The following is a 25,889-nucleotide window of genomic DNA, read 5'->3' on the forward strand; positions in this document are numbered from 1 at the left end:
CAGCCTCCAGTAGCTCCCTCTCCTTGGTATCGGCGGACTCCGTCATGCGAACCAACTGGGCCTGAACAACATCTAACTCCTGCTGGATGAGACTCCGCGCACTCTGTTCCTTTGAAAGACGGGCGTCCACCGCAACCTTCTCTGCGCGGGCTGCCTCAAGCTGTGCGACCAACTCTAATCTCTCGCCTGCCCACGAGGCTTGTTGCCTGGCCATGTCCTGCTCTAACTCCACTCGAGCAGCCTCGCGAACCGCGGACTCATGCTGTGTCTGGCGTAAGGCATAGTAGGCCTCCCTGTAAACCTGCTCAATCTCCCGGACGAGAGTCGTCACTCTACTCTCCACGACGGGCTGAGGCACACACCAAGCCTCCAACATCGCATCCGTCTAGGTAACTGGCCACCCTCGTGCCTCAAAACATGAGGTGAAAGCTGCGGGACAGCCGTCTCGCATAAACTGGAGGACCTGCTCTAATTCCTCCACAACCTTCTATAGAGCCCGTGTCTGAGCTGCGGCCACCACTCGCCGACCCCTCGTCACCATATCTGCCAGATAACCCTCAATATCCTCTCCATCTAGCCCCGATGTAGGTACAGGAAGCCCACGTGGTAACTCAAAAGTCTCCTCAACCACACCAACTGCATCCTGCTGGCCCAATGGTGTCTCCCCCGCCCCCTCAAGTGTAGCAGTCGCCTGCTCTGGGCCGGTAGGAACACCCTCTCCAAGGATCTGTCCCTCTGCTGGTGCCTGCGTCTCCGCCGAGGAATCCTCCAGATCCACCACCTCAGTGGGAGGCTCTCTCCGAGGTGAGAGTACAGCTGCTCCTACGGGTGGCGTCACTGTCATCTGGAATCTCCGGGTCAGCCAACTCCCCATAGCCGCCACCGATGGAACTGCACTCCACACCTCCGACCCTCTCTCCCCCTCGGAACCATGTCCCGCGATGGGCTCCTCCAACAAGGAGGCAGCAACCGTCACCACTGCATCGGATCCCACGACGTCCAGTCGTACCTGAGGCTCCGTCTCAACCATCTCCTCTGCCACGCCTCCCTGCGGTGGACCACACAACTCTGCCGTGCTGTCGGTACATGCCTCTGGGGGAGTCGGTCCTGCGGCTGGTATGGCGGAAGGTGCTGCGGCCGGCTGCATGGGCCTGAGTGTAATGGGCGTGCGGCTCTGTCCAAATGCCGGAATCGAAGTACTGCCCGCGGACGACCCCACAAGTGTGCCAAGTGGGAGTGTGGGTGGTGCAAACAACACTCGCTCTCCGGCGGGCTCCATCCTCCCCTCGTCTGTGGCCCGACTGCTACTATCATCCTCATCCTCCGAATCCTCTGCACTACTGGACGTTTCTCGCCCACTATCCGGTTCTGCTGCGGTGGTCTCTAATACCCGTTTCCGCTTCGCGGAAGAGTGTCCAATATCCAGGTGTCGCCAATGCATGATAGGAGGCTCACCCTCCGCCAAGGGTCCCTGTGGCCGTACCTCTAACTCAGCTTCTGGCACTGCTTCCCGCGTAGCCTCCAAGAACAGTCCAATGGCATAGTGGGGCACGTAAAAGGTGCGCTGCTCCATCATCAAGAATGCGCACATCCGCTCTGATAACAAGGTAGCCCAATCATAGACGACTCCGTTCATCAACCCGTTCATCAATACTATCTGTGGTAGAGCGATGTCTGATGCCCTACCCGACCCTGTCAACCTGCTTTTGATGACGTCCATAATGCATCGCCAATGACCCTCTGCGACAAAGGACCTACGCATCCCCCGACCCTTCATGGCGTCTACGATGCTCGCCAACTCTGCTGGGGTCAAGTCTCGGGACACTCGCCTAATCCAATGTTCCTTTTCTTCCCGTGTCATCTTCTTCGGCTTCAAGTCCCACTTTCTTGCCATGTATGCCTGGGATGCCAAATACTCTGGTGAAATCTGCAGGTTTGAAGGATATGGTGATATCCTTCCCCAAATACTCAAATGTGCTCGTCCGTGAGCGGCTATCAAAGGTATCAACCATATATCGTAATGCTCCCTCGTACTCGCGAATGGCGAACACAGGCATCCGTATAGCCCATTCTACCCCTACTCGGCGAAGACTTGTTTTCACCAAATTATCGTCCGGCGTGTCTTGCCACCATTTCCGACATTCCACCCCATTCAATCCCTCAAAGGTGATATTTTGTGAAGTGGAGGTGTTCTTCCCTCGTGCAGTGGGCTGCTGTGGTGTCTTCTTCTTCTGTCTGGCTTCCATTGTGCCGCCTGCTATTCGAACACCTGAAGGAAGAATGCGTGCATCCGGCTTCTTATGGCTGCTATCCTGCAATTGTTTTTTCCAGTTTCTTTTTCCCGCGGACTCCATTAGCTTCCTGTAACTGATTCTTGATTCTAGCTGTAGTAAAAAAACGGCTAACTGCCTCCAGGCATCGAAGAGCGAAGATTGTGCGGTGCGTTTTTTTTCCCTTCGTTCGGTAGGCGTGGTGGTTGTGCGGCGTTTGTCCTAACCCTCGGTGGCTTCGTGCAGTGCCTTTGTCTCGTGCGGTGCCTTTGTCTCGTGGAGCCTTTGTTATGACCTTCGGTGGCTTTATACCCCGCGGCTGCCACCGCACGGTGGCTTCCACCGTCGGTGGTCCCACCGTCCCTACGGTGGTGCCACCGCACGGTGGTGTCCACCTACGGTGGTGCCACCGCACGGTGGTGCCACTACGTGGCCACCGTGCGGTGGTCCCTTTTTCTCCCTTTTCCAATTTTTTTCAATTTTTTTTTCAATTTTTTTCAATTTTTCCTTTATATATTTTTTTTCAATTTTTTTTCCGAATTTCTAAATTTTTTTTTTTCAAAAAAAATTTTTTTCCAATTTTTTTTCAAATTTTCATATATATTTTTTTCAAAATTTTTTTTTTTTTTTTTTTTCCCGAATTTTCTAATTTTTTTTTTCATTTTCATTTATTGCTTGACTGGGACTGTGCGCCTCCTGTCGGGCTGCTCCTGCGCGCTTCCATCCTCTGGTGATACACTTTCAATTTCGACCCATTGACGCCCTCTGGGATTTCCTGTCCATCGAGGGTAGAGAGCTTGACGGATCCATTGGCTGCGACCTCTCGGATCCTGTAAGGGCCTAGCCACTTCACTTTGAACTTGCAGGGCTTAATCTCGTTCCGTCCGTTATACTTTAGAACTAATTGGCTCGGCGTGAACCTCGCCCGCCGAATGTGTTGGTCATGCCAGTATTTCCTGCGTTGCTGGGCCACGTCTGTCACCCATTGTGCCATCGTCCATCTTTCATCCAACTTATTTAAGGCGTATAATCTCTCTCGAAGGCTTTCCATGTCGCCTAGTTTGTTGTCAATAGCGATTCTGAGACTTGGCACCATGAATTCGATCGGCACTACAGCTTCCTGGCCGTACATCAATTGGAAAGGTGTCTGCCCGGTAGTTACTTTGTAAGTTGTGCGGTACGCCCAGAGTACCGAAGGCAGACGCTCTTCCCAGTCTTCTTTTTCCACCCCACAGGACTTATAAATTACCGACACGATGATTTTGTTGGTTGCCTCGGCCTGACCGTTTGCCCTGGGATAGTACGGACTCGATAGAGAATGAAAAATTTTGAACTCGGTTGTCAGTAGTCGAACAATATGATTTACAAAGTGCCCCCCTCTATCACTTGTCAGTTGAATCGGTATTCCGTACCGGGTGATAATCTGTTCATAAATGAATTTCGCCGTGCTGACGGCGGAGTTGTCTGCCAACGCCCTGGCTTCGACCCATTTGGTCAAATATTCTGTCGCCACGACAATGTATCTACATCGTCGGGCGCAACTCGGTTTCAATGGACCAACGAAGTCTAACCCCCATCTTTCAAACAACTCTTGAGCATGCGCCGGGTTAAGTGGCATGAAATCCCTCTTTAATGGTCGCCCCGCACGCTGACATGTATCACAACTTGTCACCCATTCTCTGGCGTCATTATGCAGTGTCGACCACCACAAGCCAGCTAGTAGGACCTTCCTTGCTGTCGTATCCGGTCCCATATGTCCTCCAGCAGCCCCTTCATGGGCTTCTCTCAATACTCCTGGGATTTCCTCTTCCAAGACACATCGTCGTAGGATCTGGTCAGGTCCCATTTTGTAGAGAAGACCATTTATAAGTTGGAATGTTCGGCTTCTTAATACAAGTTTCCGTCTTTCACCTGGTGGCATTTCCTTCGGAAATTTTGATGTTGATAGATATTCACCCACACTCGTGTACCAATGAGGAAGGATGGCAATGCGGAAAAGATGGGTGTCCGAAAAATCCTCGCTAATGCCTTCGGCCGGCTCTCCCGACTTGATCCGTGATAGCTGGTCGGCTATGACGTGGCTCTTGCCAGGTCTGACAATGATGTTGAATGTAAATTCTTGTAACAGCAACAGCCATCGACTAATCCGCCCCTGGATGATTGGCTTGTTCACCAAATACATCAACGCCTGGTGATCCACATAAAATGTGAATGGTGTCGCCAATAAATAATGTCGGAATTTTTGGACGGAGTATACCATGCCGAGGGCTTCTCTCTCCGTCGTGCTGTAGTTCCTCTCCGTGTTTGACAAGAGTCGACTTGCAAAATATACTAGGTGGTCCAGCCCATGGCTGCCGACCTGTGCCAGGGTGGCCCCTATGGCGAAGTTGGATGCGTCGACATGTACATGGAACTCTTTGTCCCAGTCTGGGTATGTCAAGATTGGCGCACCCACCCATCGTGATTTTAACTCTTGAAAAACCTCTTCTTGGGCCGTCCCCCAGACGTACGGCTCCCCCCTTCGTGTCAGCTTATGAAGTGGGTATGATACTTGGGCAAAGTTCTTAATAAACCGCCTATAATACCCGATGTGTCCAAGAAATGACTTAACGCCGGTGACATCGTCGGGCGCCTCCATCTCCACAATGACTCGTATTTTGTCAAGGTCCGTCTTCAGTCCAGCCTTGCAGACGATGTGCCCGAGTAACTTGCCCTGAGGCACCATGAATCTGCATTTCTTGGGATTTAGGGCGAGGCGGGCTCGTCGGCATCTCTCCATGCATTCGCCAAGTGCGGCCAGATGTGCCTCCTCCGTGCTGTAAATGGACCAATCATCCAAGAATGCTTTGAAGTTTCCTACGGACATTTTATCGAAGATATGGAGGATTATCCGTTGAAAGGTAGCTGGCGCGTTGCACAACCCGAATGGCATCCGGTTGTATGCATAGACGCCATCTTCTACGACAAAGGTGGTCTTCAATTTGTCCTCTGCAATGGAAATTTGATTGTATCCGGAGAATCCATCCATAAAGGAATAAATTTCATGGCCCGCTACTTCCTTGAGGATGGTGTCTGTGAATGGTGTGGGAAACGGATCTTTAATTGTGACAGCATTCAAACACCTGAAGTCTACACAGATTCTTATCTGATCGGCCTCCTTTTTCAAAGATATCACAATGGGTGATACCCATTCACTCGTCTGGACCTTGAAGATAATCCCTGATTCCAGCATGCGGTCAATTTCATTGTTTACCTTGGCCGCATAATTTTTGTTCATTCTGTATGGCCTCTTCCGTACGGGCACGGCTCCGGGAACCAGAGGGATCCGATGTACACAAAGTTCTTGTGGTACCCCCTTGAGGTCCTTATATGTCCAAGCGAACACATCTTTGTATTCTGTGAAGATTTTGAACGCCGCCGTCTTTAAGACGGGATTCCAGTCGTCGCCGACTAGAATATTTTTCTGTTCTGAAGTTTCCCCAAGGTTTGTAACTTGAAGTGCGGATTCTTCATACCTTATGGGCTTACTTTTGTCAAACTTGTGCGCTGGTGCGTCATCCATAGGGACATCCCCTTCCTTGTATTGTCCATACTCTAGCGGAAACTCGTTCATGTCAGGTCCTTCAATCCCCAACATATTGCACCCGTACAATAATTCATAGTCTTCCATTTGCCAATGGAAGAGCCCTCTCAAAGAATCCGTCTCATCCTCAGAACAGGCTTGAATTCCTAAGATGCCTTCATCATTTGGTTCCCTGCCCTCCTTCCCTTCGTCCGTATCGTCTCTGTCGGACTCTGACTCCGACGCCAACTCTTCACTGACCAGTTGAGTTTTGAGGTCAATGGTATACCTTCGGCCAGCCTTTTCAATGGACAAGGTGTTTTTCTTCCAATTGTGATTTGCTTTGGCCGCCACCAACCAGCCTCTGCCGAGGATGGCGTCGTACCCCTTCTTCTTCAATGGGATGACCACAAAATTCAAGACGAATGGCTGTGTTCCGATCGTCACCTGTTGCGCCATGAGTGTGCCAAGCGGCTTGATGCCGTGTTGGTCTGCTCCCAATAAATTAAAGGTGGACGGCCATAGAGTAGGTTTACCCAATTTTTTCCATGTTTCCTCTGGCAAGACATTTACTCTCGACCCGCCGTCGACAATTGTGTCGGTCAGGATGGTGCCCAATATACCCATTTCCACCACTGCTGGGTGTCTACCATTGTTGATCGTCAGGGTTAATGGGTCTGCTGCTGTCTCGCCAAGGTTGTCCTTGCCATGTATTGGCTGGCCTACTGGGGTTATTATTGCGGATTGCAACGTCGCTCGCAAGTGCGGCATACTTTCCAGGAGGTCCTTCATTTTGACAGGTATCTCGACCTGTAACAGTTGGTTTATAATGTTTGTTTCTCCTTCAGAGCGAGAAGTACCCGCCAGCCCTTGTGCATCCTTGCTCCTTGACATCTCCTTCTCTAATTCCGCTCGTGCCTCCAGTGCCTTTCGTTTTTCCGTACGGGGGTCTGGATAAGTGGCTGCTTTCGTCTTGGACCTTGTTATGGCGAGTGCATCCTCCGTTTCTACATTCAATAGGTTCACGCCAGATTTGGGACAATTGCCATCATCATGGTCCCCCGGACCACACCACTTGCAAAGCTTTTGTGGTGCTTCCTCCACCGTACAGTCTCTGGCGAAATGCCCCCAGTGATTGCAAGCTCGGCATTGTATCATCGGCCGCCCTTTAGCGTCGTATTGGATTCGGCTTCTATTATTCGTATTGTTATTATTGCCTCTTCCTCGCCTGTTGTTTCGGTAGCCGCCAAACGAGGCATTGTTGCTCGCAGGCTGGGACGTGCCGGCTGACGCCGATGGTTCTGCAAAGAGAACCTATTGGCTACGGGTCCTCATATTGTACGGACACTCCTTGGTAAGGTGTCCGGCAATCTGACAAATATCACAAAATGCTTTTTTCGGACAAGACCCCTTGGTGTGTCCGTCGGTACGGCAGTCCGTGCACCATAACTCCCCTTCGTCGCCCTTGCTTGTGCTTCCTTTTGTTGCCTTTATCTCTCTCATCATTCGCTCCATATCTTTTTGGAGAGCTCGTACCTTCCGATTAGAGTCGTCATCACTGCTATCACTTTTGTCCGAAGAGGAATCATCGTCCGTCGAGGATTTATTTTTCTTCTTCTTGGACGTCTTTTGTTCACTTTCTAAATCCATTGCCCTGTTATAGGCGTCCGAGTATGAAGAAGGGGGTACTATCTTCATTTTTCGTCTAAGGGATTTCTTTAGACCTTCCACGAACCACCGTTTTTTCAATCCGTCTGCCGGCTGGTTCTCCATCTTTCCTAGCAGCTCTTTGAGCCGCCGGCTGTAGGTTCGGACAGTCTCGTCCTTCCTCTGTTTCGTGCCGTAGATTTCGGCTACGATCTCATCAAAGAAGATTAGCACGAACTTCCTCTACTGCTTCTGAAAAATCTTGTTCATGTAGGATTGGAAGGTAGTAGGTGCATTAGTCAAGCCAAAGGGCATGACTAAAAACTCAAAATGCCCAAAGTGGCACCTGAAGGTTGTCTTCTCAATATCAGATTCCCTCATCCTAATCTAATGATAGTCGGATCTGAGATCAATCTTTGAAAAGTAATCAACACCATGTAGTTCATCAATGAGCTCATCAATCCTAGGAATAGGATACGTATTCTTGATGGTCTTTTGATTGAGAGCTCGGTAATCCACACACATGCGCATGGTTCCATCCTTCTTCTTTACCAACACCACTTCTGAAGCAAAGGGGCTCTTCCTCGGCCTAATGTATCCCATATCTAGAAGCTCTTTTATTGCTTTCTCTATCTCATCCTTTTGCTTCTTTGGGTACCGGTAAGGAGTAGTGATGACCGGCTTAGCTCCTTCTAACTCAATGATATGCTCAGTCCCTCTCTCAGGAGGTCTCCCAGGAGGTGGATTTTCAAAGACCTTACTCCTTTTGGTGATCAATACTTGAATGTCAGGAGGATAGTTTCTCTTTTCATAAAGCGGATTGGATGGCATGATCATGCATTTTGTTGCCCACTCCACTTGGTCATGACGGATCAGTCGCTCCATCCTCTTCAATGATACAATTCAAGGGTCTCCATTAGACATCCCTCGTAACAACACTCTCTTCCCTTCGGACATAAATTTCAGCTCCATTGTTTGCAGATTGAGAGTGATCTCACCAAGAGATCGCAGCCACTGAATGCCAAGGACTGCATCATCAGTACCTCCGATGCTCACCACAAAGAAGTTATCCAACTTTAGAGACATGTTGGAAACCATTCGGTTGCAAGATATAGTTGAACCATCAACTACCATAACTTTGAATCCATCAACCTCATCAGTTATCAAGCCTCTCTTTGCAACAATCCTTTCATCAGTAAAATTGTGAGTTGCTCCAGTATCAATAAGGGCAATAACTCGGTGCTCTCCAAGCACTCCCCGAACTCTAAATGACTCATTTTTATGAATGCTAGATAATTGAGCAACTACACCCCTATCTTCTTGATCACTTTCAGGCCCTTCTGGAACCTCTTCATACTCAGTCTCCTCCATGTCAGTCCGCTGTTCAGAAATTTCAGAATCTGATCCATCAGCTGAATAGGCTTCCATTTGACGTGCATTGCCCTTTCCATGACACTTATGACCCGGGGCCCAAGGTTCCTTGCAAGAGTAACATAAATTCTTCCTTCGGAGCTCTTGGCGAAGCTCATCATCCATCCGAGAAGGGAACTTCTTTGGGTCTGATTTGTAAATTTCTTTTTATCCTTCCGATAGGAGAAAGGCTTGGACTGAAATTTAGACTTAGGGGCAGCCAACTCCATACTCCTTGACTTCTTGACAACTTCATTAAGCGTTGGAGGATCAAGTGCTTTCACCCATCCCTTCAATGGCTCCTCCAATCCTTCAGTAAAGAGGACCAAAGTCTCTTCTCTGTAATGTTTGGCACCATCACAACTAATCTCTAGAAATCAGCAATGTAGGTGTCTAATGACTCTTGCTGTTTCAGCTGTGTGAGCTCACGGAACTTCACCTTAGGGTCCTTAGTATCGAACCTTTCAATGAGCTTGTTGGTGAACTCATTGTAGGTAACAATCGAGCTATGGCCAAGGGTGACCAACACATGATACCACCACTCGTGAGTAGGTCCATCCAAGTGCAAGGTAGCGAACTTGATGGCACCTTCCTCCGGCATTGGTCTCAAAGACAAATAATTATCCAGCTTTTGCACCCAAGCTCTAGCGGAACACTTATCGCTTCCATCAAAATGAGCTAGAGTCACCTTCCCAAGAGCTTGTTGATAGTCTCTTGGAGCATGAGGGCGGTTGTCATATCTTCTACCTCTCTTCATTTTTGGGTTGATAAACTGGTCTAGAGTGAGGATATTTCGGATCTCAGCAAGAAGGGAAGCATACTCCATGTAACTATTCGTTATCTCATCAGTTGTTGGGACCTCAACTTCAGGTTGTGGCACTTCTCTAGGTAGGAAGATGAGTTGTAAGGGTCTTGAAACTGAACCTCCATTGTTACTCCCATTTCCATTACCTCCAGGGTTGTTGGAAGTGCTAGCTTCATGGCCATTAGTGGGTTGATCAGGAGTCCCTACAACATTCTGATTAAGCTTCGCCAATAACTGTGACATCATATCCATCATGGCGTTAAACTGTCTTTCTGCTCTAACTTCAAGAGCCTCATTTTGTTTTGTTGTTCTTTCTGCCATAGAATTAGCTGAATCACCTGCTTTCTCTTTGTTTCTCAAAACCTCAGAAAAGGTCTCTTCAACTGGCACTGCAGGAATCTGATATTGTTGTCTTCTTTGTTCTCTGTTGTAGTAGCGGATGTCTCTGTCACTCATGGAGAACTCTGGTCACTCTGAATTCACAGGCTGGCAGGAAAACCAGCTCTGATACCACTGAAATATACCCCTTACTTTTTAAATTTTTTTTAACACAAGTTTCACCTATTAAGGTTAGGATAATCAAACTTGTGCAGAAAGGAAATTTTGAAAGCGACCTTTCACTTTCTGATCACCGAGAGCCCAGTATGGGAGGGTGAGAGCATATGGTGTCAAGGGGATCGTTAGCTCAATAAACTGCTGGAAATGAAATCTGAAATACAATACTAGGTGGCAGGCCAGCCCCTCTTGCTTATCCAACGGCTGTAAGAACTTCATTTTGGTTAGGATTTTCATCATTTTTATGCAAATAAGGCTCATTTTCTAACCTTATTTGTGATAAGTGACAAAAGTTACATTTTCCAAAAGGGTAACTTAAAACCCATAATTTTGAATAAAGAAGTTAGTGGTTATGCCAGAATGGCCATTATGTCTCTTCCAATCCACAAATCATACATTCTGACTTGATTATTGAAATAAACAAATATTTGTCCACCAATAACCTAACTTCAATGCTCTCCGACTACATCTTCATCTGATAAGCATCCATTTCTTTCATGAATATAACATTCCTTTTAAAAATGAGAAGGCATATATGATGGTATGATCAATTGTCATGACTTATCTTCATTGCAACCTTGCTCATCTCATTAACCATCTTTGGAAAAATATTTGTCATCATAGAACACCTTGCAGGTTTCCACACCTCCCCAAATTCTTGGTAATACTTGTCAATATCTTTTATGTAAAGTAATTGATATTTTTTCTCATAAAGGTGAACTGACTAAAGAAAGCTTGCATATGCTGCCCATGATAAATATCTTGATAAATTTCTAAATCCTCACAAGAGTTCAACATTCTTTAGTGATAACTGTGGAATGTCTGCCAAGCACGTCAAATGTGCCACAAGGTTCACTTTTTCCATTCAAGTCTTTCTCCATTTACAATGCAAAGTTGCCAGCTTCTAATGATATGAGTCATGTGTTTCCCAAGTTCAATGTTTGCTTTATTATACCTTCACATTAAATATAATTAATAAATAGCTTTCGTATAGGCCCTTTGCACCATCTTGAAGACAAAAAGTTTTGAAATTGATGTACATGGCATGCATAATGAAGTAATGAATTGATGCAGCTTGAATTTTGACTTAGCTTCTTCCATCTTCCTTTCACATTGAAGTTTGAATCTATCTAACAAGAAAGTGATGTTGGATTTTAGGTCTTAGATTAACAGTAAGAACAAAAATCAGAATTGTATCTTTGACAACTTATATTAACATGAAGGTTAGCTGAACAATTAAACAAACATAGTCTAAATGAAATGCATAAACAATATAACACAAAACACGAGTTACCCTGGGAAACCTCCCTCTTGGAGGAAAACCCAGCAAGGAATGATCCTCAGATCTGATTGTCACCAATTGGATAGATTACAGTACTTATCCCTTTAATGCTAATGATGATGAACAAACAGCAATCTGTTTGTTCTAATCTGATAACTAGGTCAGCACACAAGCTTGACCAAGACTGCACCAAATCAGATATAAACAGCCTTCTTCTTTAGATCTGCTCCAGGTCTGATATGATGTCTCAGAGCTTTGATAACCTATCTTCAATATCAATATGAAGTACATAGGTCTGCACCTTTTGATGATGAAGTCTGAACTCTTTAATGGAGGTATTTGCATCTAGGATTATGCCCATGAATGGGATTCGCCTATAGTCTATATAGCATCAGTTCTTCACATACAATGGATCAGATTCTTCAGGCACGGATTGCTCCTAACAGCAGAGATAGTTCACACCAAGTTGGCTCAGATTCTTCATATACTGATTGCACATAATAGCTAAGAAGGTTCGCACTGTACGACTGGAGAATTTCGCACCATAGGGCAAAGGTAGAGTTCGCATCAATCTTTTGGAGCAGAATTATTTGCTTGAAAAACTTGTTTTATGCACTCCAAATGACACCATATATATGGTGCTTGCTGACTTATTGGGTTGGCCCAATAAGTAATTGGCGCCAACTTCAAATTTGATTTCCCACGCTAATATATATATATTTGAATGCTTCCACCTTATATCATATAGGGTCGGCCCTATATTGAATTTGGCGCCAGTGTTAGTTTGAATGCCCATGCTACCTTTGGGTGTGGATACAAGTAAGGGCGGGCCCAACCCTATTTAGCAAAAAATCAAATGTTGCCTTGGGCAATTTGATTTTTGCTTTATAATTAATTTTCGAACTAGTTACAAACAACACTCCCTCTTAACTAGGGAGAAAAATAATCTTACAACCAAGTTACATGATTAGGGCCCGGCCCTAAGTAATACATGCAATCTATTTCTTGTATTCTGAACTTAGCCAACACTCTTTTAGAGAGGATTACAACAAGTAGCCAGAAATAACATCACGAATAATAACCCATAGTATTCATCTTGCATTGCCATTCATTGTCTGCTAAGGATGAAGGAGAACTTCCATTTTAATCTTCTTTATTTACATCTTGCACACAGTATTCTCCTTTAATCTTCACCTAGAGAAGAATGTAATACCTTTACCTCAATCTTCTCCCAGAGAAGAGTATAACATCAGAAATTCATAATCTTGCACACAAGCAAAGAAGGGAATAAACATAATCTTCCATCTAGCACGCCTTCCATCCAGCACACAAGAATAGGATGAAGTTTCATCTGCCACACAAGCATAGAGTGGATCTAGCACATCTTTCATCCAACACACAAGCATAGGATGAGATTCCATCTAGCACACAAGCATAGAGTGGATCTAGCACATCTTTCATCCAGCACACAAGCATAGGATGAGATTCCATCTAGCACACAAGCATAGATTGGATCCACCTTACATAGCCCGCAGAGGGTGGTTGATGCAACACAATGCATCACTGAGGTTGAGACTTCTTCTCAACCAAGGTAGTGTTCTCCATAGCTCCAAGTTTATCTTATGAAGTATTCAAGCTTCAAAAGACTTGGTGAGAACATTTGCAACACAACCTGTCATAAGACATTGAATTGTCAGGTATCACTATACAACCCTGATAATAAATAATTATAAGAAACAATTCAACAAGAATTTGAAAAGCCACATAGTTTCTTTGATACAGTTCATGCTCCAATGAATTCAGCTTCGGCAATACTTAGTACAACTGAGGACTGTTTACTGTAGTCCTAATAGATCATAGAGTTTCCAAGCTGGAGCAAGGTGTTTGAAGTGTCTTTCCTATTTGTGTCACTTCTTGTCCAATACTCTAGGTGATAACAGCTTCAACTCACAATCATTTGTGCTTAGCAAAAATACTTCAAGGTATGCTTGGCAAGAACAACATACACAACCTTGATCATGAATTAGCTGAAGAACCCACCAATCAACTGCCTGTCTTCAGATGGATCTGTAAATCAGACTTAGCTGCAGACATCCTCAACTTCTCTAAGTTAGTTTACATAAATGTTTACAATCCATCAAATATCAATAGTATACTTGACTTAGAATACTTGGTTAGATCCTGGACATACTTCTAACCCTAGAAAGTAAAGCATTAGATTTTAGATTCTTAATTCATCCACATTAGAAATAAGAATTCACAATATATTACAAAACCCTACGCTTAATAAATGATTGTCAATTCTTTTATACCAAGTATTCATTGAGGATTGTGGGAATCCTAGGACTCCCTCTTAATCCTTAACCAAATATAAGAATTAACAAAAGAACCAGACATCATATAAAACTGAAGATGCTAATTTGCTTTTCTCTTATTTTCACATTCTGTGGAAGGACCTATGGCGTACCTTTGGACATCTTCTTCAGTAAGTAAATGAGTTGAAGGTTTGTATAGGCTTTCATACCTTTTTCAAGCTCCCTCTAAAACTTTGAAGCAAGAACTATCTTGAAGAGAAATCATCAAACATAAGGAAAGCTTATCTCTTTCATTGATTGGCAATCCTCCAGCATTCTTAACCCTAAGAACCTCTGAAGACTGAGAGGCCACCTTTATCTCAGCAAAGAGGCATAGCAACCTGTGAAGTATCAAACACATACAAAGATTCATGGATTAAGAGATACTAAGATTACTACAAAAATGTAGTTATGAGTTTCATCCTGATTGTATTGATATCACGAGTGGAATTTTAATTTTCCTAAAGGATATAACTTGAACTCAGAAGAGATCAATTACAACTCGAGTCATAAATTGTCAGAATCAACCTTACCAAGGAAATTTTTTTTTTTTTAAATAACCTTCACCTTTGACCCTGAGAGATGGATGAGGCTAATATATAACTTAGTCAATATCCGAATAGCCAAACCTGAAAGAGTCTTATAGATTAATCACAATATGGTTGATCATGTACATATAATATCAAGTAGAACAAAGTCTTCATACTTAGCCGGGCAAGAACCTAATTATATTCAGCTAGGATGGAAGAGGCCCAAAACTATCAAGTGAAATGCTTACCTCAACCTGAGGCATCTCAAAACACAAGCATATGAATAAAGAAGAAGAAACCACTATTGTATTGAATCATTCATCTTTTACTGCATATGCTATTTTACTGAACACAGACTAACTTCAACTATCAACACATCATCATAACTAATTAACAATGATATGTTGCTCTCATGTATATATAAATCATTGTCTAGAGAAGCACTATTCAACAATAATTGACATACCTTGCCAAGGTGAAGAAATGATCAAGGCCAATCGAAAGAAGCCTTTCTATGACATTAGGAGCACAAGACAACAATAATGGAACAAGAGAAGATTTGCAATTTATGTCCAGCAACACCTAGGTCCAATAATAGATGTTGCATATCTAGAAGCAAAATAAGTCTATCATTTAAAAGACTTCAACCATTGTCAATATTCAATCATATCACATCAGGGGTTAAGGATCATGAAAAATATGTCAATCTAGGGTTTGGACAAGAAAAATTATCACAAGGAAAATTACAAAGCCTAGAAAATATGCAAACCCTCGATAATACTCTTAATGTGAAAGAAAATAAGTTAGAATGACCTTATCTTTAGATAGGACCCCAACTAGGATTATAATAGCAAAGTACATCAAAGCAAATGTTCAAGTGAGCCTTTCTTGAAGGCATCTCTTGAATCCTGCATACCCATGATGTGGACCTGCCAATGCCCGTACTCTTCAACCTGATTCCCAACCTTTGGTAAAATATTCTCCTTAAGGGTGAAAGTAGTATGAACCTTTCGAGAGGCAAAGTTGAGTGCCCCATCAAGTCTCTCTTCAACCCTGCTATCATCTGAATCTGAAAAACAAAAAAAGCTTTACTGAAATCTGAATGTTAGTATGACCTTAGCTCTGATACCATGTTGGATTTTAGGTCTCAGATTAACAGTAAGACCAAAAATCAGAATTGTATCTTTGACAACTTATATTAACATGAAGGTTAGCTGAACAATTAAACAAACATAGTCTAAATGAAATGCATAAACAATATAACACAAAACACGAGTTACCCTGGGAAACCTCCCTCTTGGAGGAAAACCCAGCAAGGAATGATCCTTAGATCTGATTGTCACCAATTGGATAGATTACAATACTTATCCCTTTGATGCTAATGATGATGAACAAACAGCAATCTGTTTGTTCTAATCTGATAACTAGGTCAGCACACAAGCTTGACCAAGACTGCACCAAATCAGATATAAACAGCCTTCTTCTTTAGATCTCCTCCAGGTCTAATATGATGTCTCAGAGCTTTGATAACCTGTCTTCAATATCAATATGAAGTACACAGGTCTGCACCTTTTGATGATGAAGTCTGCACTCTTTAATGGAGCTATTTGCATCTAGGATTATGCCCATGAATGGGATTCGCCTTTAGTCTATATAGCATCAGTTCTTCACATACAATGGATCAGATTCTTCAGGCACGGATTGCTCCTAACAGCAGAGATAGTTCACACCAAGTTTGCTTAGATTCTTCATATACTGATTGCACATAATAGCTAAGAAGGTTCGCACTGTACGACTGGAGAATTTCGCACCATAGGGCAAAGGTAGAGTTCGCATCAATCTTTTAGAGCAGAATTATTTGCTTGAAAAACTTGTTTTATGCACTCCAAATGACACCAGATATATATGGTGCTTGCTGACTTATTGGGTCGGCCCAATAAGTAATTGGCTCCAACTTCAAATTTGATTTCCCACGCTAATATATATATATATTTGAATGCTTCCACCTTATATCATATAGGGTCGGCCCTATATTGAATTTGGCGCCAGTGTTAGTTTGATTGCCCACGCTACCTTTGGGTGTGGATACAAGTAAGGGCGGGCCCAACCCTATTTAGCAAAAAATCAAATGTTGCCTTGGGCAATTTGATTTTTGCTTTATAATTAATTTTTGAACTAGTTACAAACAAGAAGTGATACCTTATGCATTTCCATCTTTTTCACCATACATGAGGTTGAAATATTTCCATATACTATATAGAAGTCTGACGAAATTCAATTTGTTTTACCCAAGATAGTCTTGAGCTTAATAACCTCTTTAGGATTGGTGCCCTTGGATTTTCTCTCGAGTGTCAACAATTTAATACTTACAAGTAGAATCCAAGGGAAATTTTGCTTCCATTTTCTCACAATAGCTTCATTGAATGACTTGTGAACGATTATGACTTTTAGAAATCAACACAAATTATGACCTTGGGACACTAGTTGGGACAACTTGCTTGCCTCTTTATGAGTAGCACCAGATCCAATCTAAACCTGATTATTAGGCCACTCGTTCTTTTAAGATATTTGTTATCGTGTGGCAAGGGTAATATGGGGCCTTATTGAGTTTGTTTTTGATATCCTTGTCATTGAGAAATATCTTTGCATCTGAATCATTATCAACTATCTTGTAGCAAATCTTGACTTCGTCTGCAACAAGAGAAACTTTTGCAATAACTTGAAGATCCCCCAAAACATGTTTTACAAATGGAACCTGAATCGTATGAAGATAGTTTGAATTTTCAAAGAAAGTTTCACCGCATTTTGTCTCGAATATGAAATATTTCAACTGAGATCTATACCATTCATATCTACTCTCATGATACGATGCAAATTGATCATTTAGTTTGGTCTTATCATTTTTCGGCCAGCTTAAATCATAAAATGTCATGCCAAATATTCTTCTAAACTGTCAGCCCATGAATCTGATTCAATATTTTGTAGAAAAGATATATTGTTTGTTTGTACACTCCATAAATTCTGCACTGTGTAGTTAGATATCCCTCTTTTGTCTGCATCTATCCGTGGTCTATATCATTGTGTGCAAAATCCATCAAATTCAAAGTCTCTGATGAATGGTTTCACATCGGGCTTTAATCCATAGGATTTCCATACATGACTTTAATACTATTGAGAGTGAACCATTCAGAATGCAGACCATTGAGAAGTTTTTGTCTTCTTGAGCGCAATAGAGTTGAATCATTGATCACTTGCCAAGCCGTTCTCTCCAATCATTGCATAAATCTCCTATGCCTGTGGATGTGATCTTTCTCCTATATGAAATGCATGTACCATTTAATATCCTTCCATCCAATTACACCTGCATTATCACTAGAAATACTCAGCTTATATTCATATATGTATGCACCAAGGAAAACATGTCCACACAACCACCGTGGGCTTGAACTGGCATTGTAGTAGGATAAGAGTGACAATGTTGTGAAACTCAAGTTAACACCGGCCAATTGCATTAGCTTGAAAGTTTCTGAATCCATTCTGTGTAAGATGCAATCAACACATTCCATGAGATTACATTATTTAACTTTAATTTTAACATGTGAGACTGCATCCTATTTTGTCAAACAATTTGTGGGTTTCATTAACGATCCTGCATTCCCTTGATAGTTTCTAAAGCCTTTTCAACAAATCCATCTAATGTGCATATCACACAATCATCACATTCCAAATGATGATATTTCATTGAGGTATCCAGTCAAAACTCAACTTGTGCTCCCATACTCACCATGCAATCATTGAATTTAATGATACGAAGTATCTTATCGAACAATCCATTTACACACATATCTAACAAAGTATTTGCATTAGGTTGAGTTCGAGAGTACTTCATTAACAAAAATATTGAGTGCTTTGCAAAATCTGTTTCATGTGCAACCTGGAATCATTAATTTTCATTCCTTGAGATGATACCTCAGCTCACATGCCTTGTCTCTCCTTCAGGTGCATATTCTATTATCATTTATTCCATGGGACAACATTTCTTTTGAGGCATTCTGCCAAACAGTCTATATATCCTTCAAACACTTCCATATTCTGCAGGCAGCGAAGATGTTGACAAAGTTGGTGAGTTTGGCACTGCTGTGCCAATTGCATTTGTTTGAAAATTTACAAAGCCGTTTCATTAAAATGATTTTTCTCATTTTGTGACCATAACATGTTGCGAGAACTGACTAAAATGCTCTCTTTCAAACAAAAGCTTTATCAGAAAAAATCCTTTCATGCATAAAGAATTTTCTTCACCATTTCACATAGTTATGTCTAGCTTCAATGCCAAGTTCAATCATCTCACACAATTCTGCCAACAAACCAGTATGCACAGCTTTCTTAAGAGCGTCTGTAATAAGCTCATACGTGTAAGATCTGGGAATACTATTTTCCTCCATTTCTATCAAGAGCTTGTGAGTTTCATCCAACCTGCCTATCCTCATAATGTGCGCAAAAATCAGTATACAAAAACTTGCATGTCTTCGGCTTTCATGAGATGACATCTCGGTGAGGCATTCTGTCGAACAATTCAGGTGCATTGTCTACGATTCCACATTTTACATGTTTGTCTGCAAGGGAACTTGAAAATAAGACATTTAACAAAATTTTATTTTCTGCTATGCATGAATCGATGTTCATCTGTTGTTTGAAACTTCCATATTTGCATTGGTGGACAAGAAGCTAGTTTATATTGGAGAGCACCACTTTGATCAAAGGTTCTTAAAATATCTTTCAATTTATTTCCAGTTACTTGGCAACTATACTATGGCATCTCTGTGAGGATTCTGTCAATTAGTTTGCATGTTATCTATGCTTCTGCATACTGCCTGCATTAAGTATTTCCAACTATACTATTGACAAAAATCCCCTTTCCATTATGCTTCGATGCATGTTCATGGCTGTTTCAAAATCTCCACGGTGACACAGGTAGGAAGGATGCTAGCAAAGATTATGGAATTTGGCTTCATGCCCACTAGTTGCATTTGCTTGAAAGCTTTAAAAAAGATAGTTATAAATTGTTGTTTGATGTGCTCGTTTAACCACGGGCAATGACTCAGATCATTGATGCCCTCCCAACCATAGACGATAAATGGTTATCATCTCCCCTGAGCACTTCTCTTCTAAATAATGTAGATCAACTTATTATTCGATCTGCTGTAGGAAAATATATTGATAATAAGAGAGAGGAATGCACCCTTCCTTTATACCGATCAAGGGTGGCCCTTCCTCAAGAGTCGGCACCCTTCAAGAAAGGTCACGACTCAATGCGAGGTGGTGGATTTCCAAGTCGGCCTTGCAAGATAAATGTAAATTGATAATTACATAAACAACTCGTCTTATTTATGTTAACTAAATTGGAGTATATAAGTGACTATAAATCGGACCTATAATTTGTCTAAGGCCAATAGGCCAATTAGACAATTATATTAGCTATGCCGGTCTTAGAAGGAATCCGACCATAGCTACAAACATCAACATAAATAAATCCCCAAAACGAGAGGTTAATATGTTATAGAAAAATGAGCAATAGAGCATAGGGGATTGACTGGTTAAGAGGTTAATCACACTGAATTTTTCACGCAAATGGGATGAGGGATTAACTTCTGAAATTGGTTAAGAGTTATGCATTGTGAGTTTTTTGTGCAAAATTGGATGAGGGATTAATCTTTAAGAGGTTAAGCGTTGTGAACTTTTTGCACAAAATGGTATGAGGGATTAGCCTTTAACTTGGTTAAGAGGCTAAGCGTTGTGAACTTTCCGTCCAGAATGGGATGAGGTATTAACCTTTAACTTTTTGAATTTTTGAGCAACAATAGGGAGGAAATAGTATACTTCAAGGTGTTTTTAAATATTTCCCTCCCAAGTTATTAAAATGGGAAATATATTAAATTAATTAAAAATATTAAAATTATTTTGACAAATAATTTAATATTTCCCTATTTGAAAACTAGCAGCCTGGTTCAGAAAAGTGCGCATATCTTTTGACTCAAAAGAAATTTTGATCCAAAATTTTAACTTGACATTAAAGCGGGTGAGATGAGCATAACTGAAAGAGATTTCTTCATGACAAGGTCCCGAGTGAGAAATTTGAATGTTTTCCGAATGGAGGCTGACATAAATTAAAGTATTAAAGTCTAACAAATGGTGAAATGGGTTTTCATGAAAAATTGTCACATTGCTCAAAATGGTACCATGTACAAGCTCATAAGATGGTTTCCCCCAGCACTTTACAATTCTTAAGATTTAATTGTTTTTGCGTTTCAGCCCATACAAAAGTGTTATATTGTGTCATTGATGTCATTAGTTCTTTGTTTTGTTCGATAAGTTGATTTGAGTGGCATTGCTGTCTATATGCTGGCACATGTAAGTTCTTGTCAGTTAGTATGCCTGAGTTTCAATTGTGCCACCTGTGTAGTCTCTTTTGGAAGTTGTTGCAGATCTTTCTTCATCTTGCGTTGCAGATTTGTGTTCAGAATGTGCCACTTGTGTGGCTTATTTTGAAAGCGTCTGATGTTTGTTACAAAGCTTCTGTAACAGTGCGTTTGCCTTCTGATGTCAGTTGGCAGTTTTGATAGAACAATATTCTGTGCGTAACCTTCAAATTCAGACTGGGTGACTGTTTGTGTGTATCCAGCTACTCTGTTAATGTCCGTTTTTTAAGCTTCACAGCTGTTATTACGTGCTCAGAATGGAGTTACATTTCTGAAAATTGCAGAGTATAAGCTGTATCGTTTTTTTTTATATGATGGTTCCTTTCAGTCGTCAGGGAAAGATATCATTACTATATTGGTTACGTGGTTGGTGCAAAAGCTTCGGTTTTTATTTTGCTGAAAAAGAAGCTGTTTTCTGTGTATTTGTATGTCTACATTTTCAGGAGATGCGAAAATAATAAAATCTGGGTTAAATTAGATGAGCAGAAGTTTACGATTTCTGAAGTGATTGAAGTATTTTTTTTAGAGAACATAGAAAGACATTTTGGTGTGTGTCTATTTTTTGTTCCGTCAAAATGGTGATGATAAAATGATATTTTTGAGAAGGTAGACGCTGAAAATATAGCGTGAAGTGTTGCTGTGTATTATGCGAAAAAGGAGAGAAGATACATGAGGCGTATTCACTTAAAATTTCTGTGCACAAGTTCGTGAAATAAAGAAGTGTGAGGTTGTGTGACTGTAGATTAGCCTCAATACATTCTTCAGTGAGAAAGTATAGACTTTTAGTTGACAGAAACAAACATATTCAGTATTTCATCTAAAGCTTTCGGAGAACCTTGCTTTTAATCAGAATGGGCGGAATGTTAATTTGATCATGTTTAGAGCAAAATGAGTTTTACTTTTGCCTGAGTAAAATAAGTAGATGCGTTGATCATACTATTTCCTGTTCACAAAGATTCTTGGTTCTTGGAAAGAGGAAACTCTGTTACAGCGTTCTTCAGATATTTAAATGAGCTGCGTGTCAACAGTCAAAAGTGTGGTTCTACAGTCAAATGTTCAAGTTTTCATGACATTTTTCTGTGAAGCTGTTGTGTTGCAGGAACTTAAAGGAGAATTTTCACAGCTAAATGAGCTGTATCTGTTCTCATTTAAGAAAAAAACAATTGTGTATGTAAGGTTGAAGCCTTGTGACTAAGGTTAGAGCCTTAGGTAGTAAGAGTAGGTGCTCTTTGATGTAACTGGGTTGGAGCCCATCTTTGATAGTGAGTACCGTGGTTTTTTACCCTGTTGGGTTTTCCACGAGCTAAAAAATCTGTCTCTGTCTCTTTAGTTTCAAGCTGTTAATTTTGTTTCAGATTGCTAATCGTGTTAAAACACTGATTCATGCCCCCCGCCCCCCTCTCAGTGTTTTCTATTTACTTTTCAAAAAGGTCAGCTCAGAGCAGGCGCACAGGGCATATTATGATCTAACTCATAAGACTGAACATAAAATCATGGAACGACCTCTAGAATTGCAAGCTCACAATGAATTTGATAGTAGCAAAAATAGGACACATGTTCATTACCTTATGACACGACTAAAAAATGAAGACTTAGGCTGAACTGCATAATCATTCATCTCAAAAACTTCTGAAAGTACGCATTAAGGATTTACCCAACGTTAGCTTCAATGCAAAAGTTTGAAATTTGGATGTTAAAAATTAGGGCAACAGAATGAAGGAACAATGTCAAACAAATCAATGGGAAAATTCCTCTTAATTTTTTATTGTATTTCTTTCTAGTTCTTACCATGCTTTATTTCCTGTTATGCATCCATTTGTAGCTTAGTTCTCAAATGGTTATTTGAATAGCATGATACTGTCAAGAGTGTAATCTAGCATGTTTGTTCTGCTGCCAAGAATATAATTCTGTCTAGCCCCATTGAGTATTGTGTTTGACTACTCTCTTTTGATGCCCAACTTTGTTCCTGCCATCCAATGTTTTCAAATAGTAATGACTGTTAGTAAGAGCAGCTTCTATTTTAGTAAAATTACAGAGTTTATCTTTAAAAATTCCCGTCATTCTCTTAGTTCCTTGTGATGCTTGGCATTTGGTACCAAGTTATGTCTTCAGCAGTTAATAATGTACTTTTCTTATCATGAGTACACTTTAATATTTGTTATTGTTATTGCCTTAATGCAGGGTTTATTATTGAGCTAATGTTTATTTGAAAAGATACTTCCTGGCCTTGGTAGCTTCTTTTGCTCAAAATGTTTTTGTGTCAAAGTTTTGTAACATTTGTGGTAAAACTAGATCCTTGAAATCATCTTGTTGGCTATCATTATTTGTTCTGTTCATTGTACTCTGAGCTACCACGACTCCAAAATTGTTCTTAGTTGAAATTAATAGTTTTATTTCTCAACTTCTTTCTTTTGTTAGATATTAGTCCTTGATCTCGGGGAAGGGGGAAATCAATAAGAAAAGCAAGCATTTGGAAGAGTTAGATAAGCTTAATCTTTGAGCAAGGATACATCCAAGCAGGCATTGCTGAATTTTTACATCCAAGTAGTCCTTATTATGGCTCCTCTTACATTTACTCGAGTATAAGGCAAAATAAATCTTAATTCTCTTTTGTCATCTACTAAGATGCATTCAAATGGGTACACAATCCTTAGTCTTATTAATCTGATTCTGCAGTGCACTGGGACTTTAGTGCACTCTATTTACAAGGGATATTGATGCTTAAAGGCATAATTTGAGGAGTGGTCTTTCCATGACTCGTGCACAGTGGCTCAATCTATCATCCAAGCCCCCTCTCAATAGGGTTCCACCTGCACTTATTCTTATCAGTTGTCTAAGGGAATTGTCGGTAGACCACAAACACAAAGTAACTCCTTGTGCAGGGCAGCAGGGGTGTTTTCATACGAAGAGAGTGCTAATCATCATGTTGTCAAACCTCTTAGCAGCGGCATTGACTGCTTCTTCATTATAGATGTTAATGTCAAATTCCTAAGATCACCATCTTTCCTTCCTTAACCAAATCAAGGTCTCCTAGGTTACCTATTTTCTTTCATGGAAAGCTGTATAGCCCTATTGATTTGAACAATTTGCAAAAACGTGTTCTCGTACACATGGTTCTTGCTCTTGCCCATATGGTTAGGGCGTATGCTTATAATGAGAATAACTACTAAATATGTGTTTCTTTTTTATTTAAAAAAATATTGTTGTTTTAATATGGCACTCTCTTCTTTTGCAGATGGAAGAGTTCTTTTCAGGAGAAAGAATTTTGTCCAAGAAACCTGCTTACTACCAGACCCTTGAGGAGCCAGACCTTTGGTTTTGTCCAGAATTGGTTTGGGAAATCAGAGGTGCAGGTAAGATTTATATGGAAGTTTGATGGGACCTTTTATGCATGTTCCATTATATTATTTAATATTCAGTGTTTGCATATGTTACCTGTGACAGACCTGACAGTATCTCCAGTTCATCAAGCAGCTGTGGGTTTGGTTCATCCCTCTCGTGGAATATCCATGAGGTTTCCTAGATTCATTTGTCAGCGCACTGATAAGAAGGCAGAAGATGGAAGCACACCATTAGATATAGTAGACTTATTTCATCGACAAACACGCAAGATGGATTTTTCCATTGATGATCAGGAGTTAGAGCCATAAATGCATTTTTCATGGTATTTTACTATTTAATATCAGGGTATTTACCAGAAGTCATTCAGATGTTTTCTAGATTCTTATATGATTGATGTTAAGAAGCATTTTTTTGAAGGTTTACACAGGTCAAGGGTTCAGGTGCTAGTGGAATTCTTTAATTATGGTCTGTTGTTAAAAGAGGAAATGTGTTGAGCAATCAAAAGCAGGTACAAGTTTAAGAGTTGATTGCCTTCTGTGCGCTATGTGGTAACCAAGCTGTGTTTGATCATGTAATTGTTGGGCATTATTGTTGGGCATTTGCAGGTCCGACACTCATTTTGTATCTATGAAATTCAAGCTAAATTAAACAAAGCCCACATGTATATATTATCAGATGCTGGAGAAATTGCATATATAATATGTTAATGTATAGTTGAGTCCTAGAAAATATTTGTTTGCTGAGAAAACTACAGGTCTTTGCTGAAGGTTCTCATGTCAACCATTGTATGACAAAGGGGGCAAAGTCTCTTATTGTATATACTGGAGCAGGGCAGTTTGTTGAAAGTACCAAACCCTGCATTTTTAAAGGAAATTTACATTTTTGTCACTCATTTACTGCACTGGGATAGCCCATCTTATCGAATTTTCTCTGCCTTCATTTTGTTAATAAAATTTGCATCTCTTTGATTTCACACAATTTTTTACCATTTCAAACTGGTTGGTCCATTCTTTTAGTTATGGCGACTTTCCTTTGATTATGGTCTGGATCTCAACACAATTTTGGGTAAGTTTAGGCTATCAAATATCAAATATGTTTATTTGAGGCTATCTATTTTTTCCTTATTTTTTAAGAGAGGATGATACAATATTAAATTTTTAATGTGTTGGTGAAGTTGAATTTTTCTGAATAGCTTACTAAATAAGTCTTGCTGGGTGCAAAATCTATAGGTAATGATGCTGGGATCATGTAGCGATTTTGGTGGAATAGAGATCCCTCAGCCCTTGGCTTTTAGTTGAGGTACCAGTTTAAACTCCCGCTCCGTAATCTGATTACAAATCTGAATTTAATACAAAACCCTCCATCAAATGATAACATATTTTTCCCATGCTACCTCATGGAGGAGGATTTGGGCCAAATCCCAAAATGGTATTGACATATTAATAGTCTTTGTTGCAGATGTAGAGTAGCTACCTGAAATTACTTTGACATGCAGTTGGTTTTGAGTTTCTTATTATATTTCAGGACATAACCCTATTTATCCTCCCCATAGGATTAGTTCTTGTTATGTTTTGTTTTTTCTCGTGGAAGGCAGTTTTATTTATCAATGTTCTTGGTGTAGTGTCTTTTCATATTTTGGAGAGGAATCAAGACAAC

The 25,889-nt window shown here is 41.1% G+C and overlaps 1 protein-coding gene across 4 annotated transcripts in view; it reads left to right on the forward strand.

Annotated features, from left to right (window-relative positions):
• Window positions 1–25,125, forward strand: part of LOC131078854 (DNA ligase 6) — a 323,121-nt gene extending 297,996 nt beyond the window's left edge. The window contains exons 20-22 of one of the 4 annotated variants that reach the window (XM_059215982.1): window positions 24,127–24,244; window positions 24,336–24,555; window positions 24,651–25,125. In XM_059215982.1, coding sequence (XP_059071965.1) covers window positions 24,127–24,244; window positions 24,336–24,541 — 324 coding nt within the window. In that variant the 3' untranslated portion in view covers window positions 24,542–24,555; window positions 24,651–25,125. Of the gene's footprint in view, window positions 1–23,072; window positions 23,122–24,126; window positions 24,245–24,310 lie in introns of those variants that run through there. The other 3 variants (XM_058016663.2, XM_058016662.2, XM_058016659.1) reach the window with 3 other exon arrangements.
• Window positions 25,126–25,889: the final 764 nt, after the last annotated feature.

Source organism: Cryptomeria japonica, chromosome 2, assembly GCF_030272615.1.
Source record: "Cryptomeria japonica chromosome 2, Sugi_1.0, whole genome shotgun sequence".
In the NCBI taxonomy this organism is placed as follows: domain Eukaryota; kingdom Viridiplantae; phylum Streptophyta; class Pinopsida; order Cupressales; family Cupressaceae; genus Cryptomeria; species Cryptomeria japonica.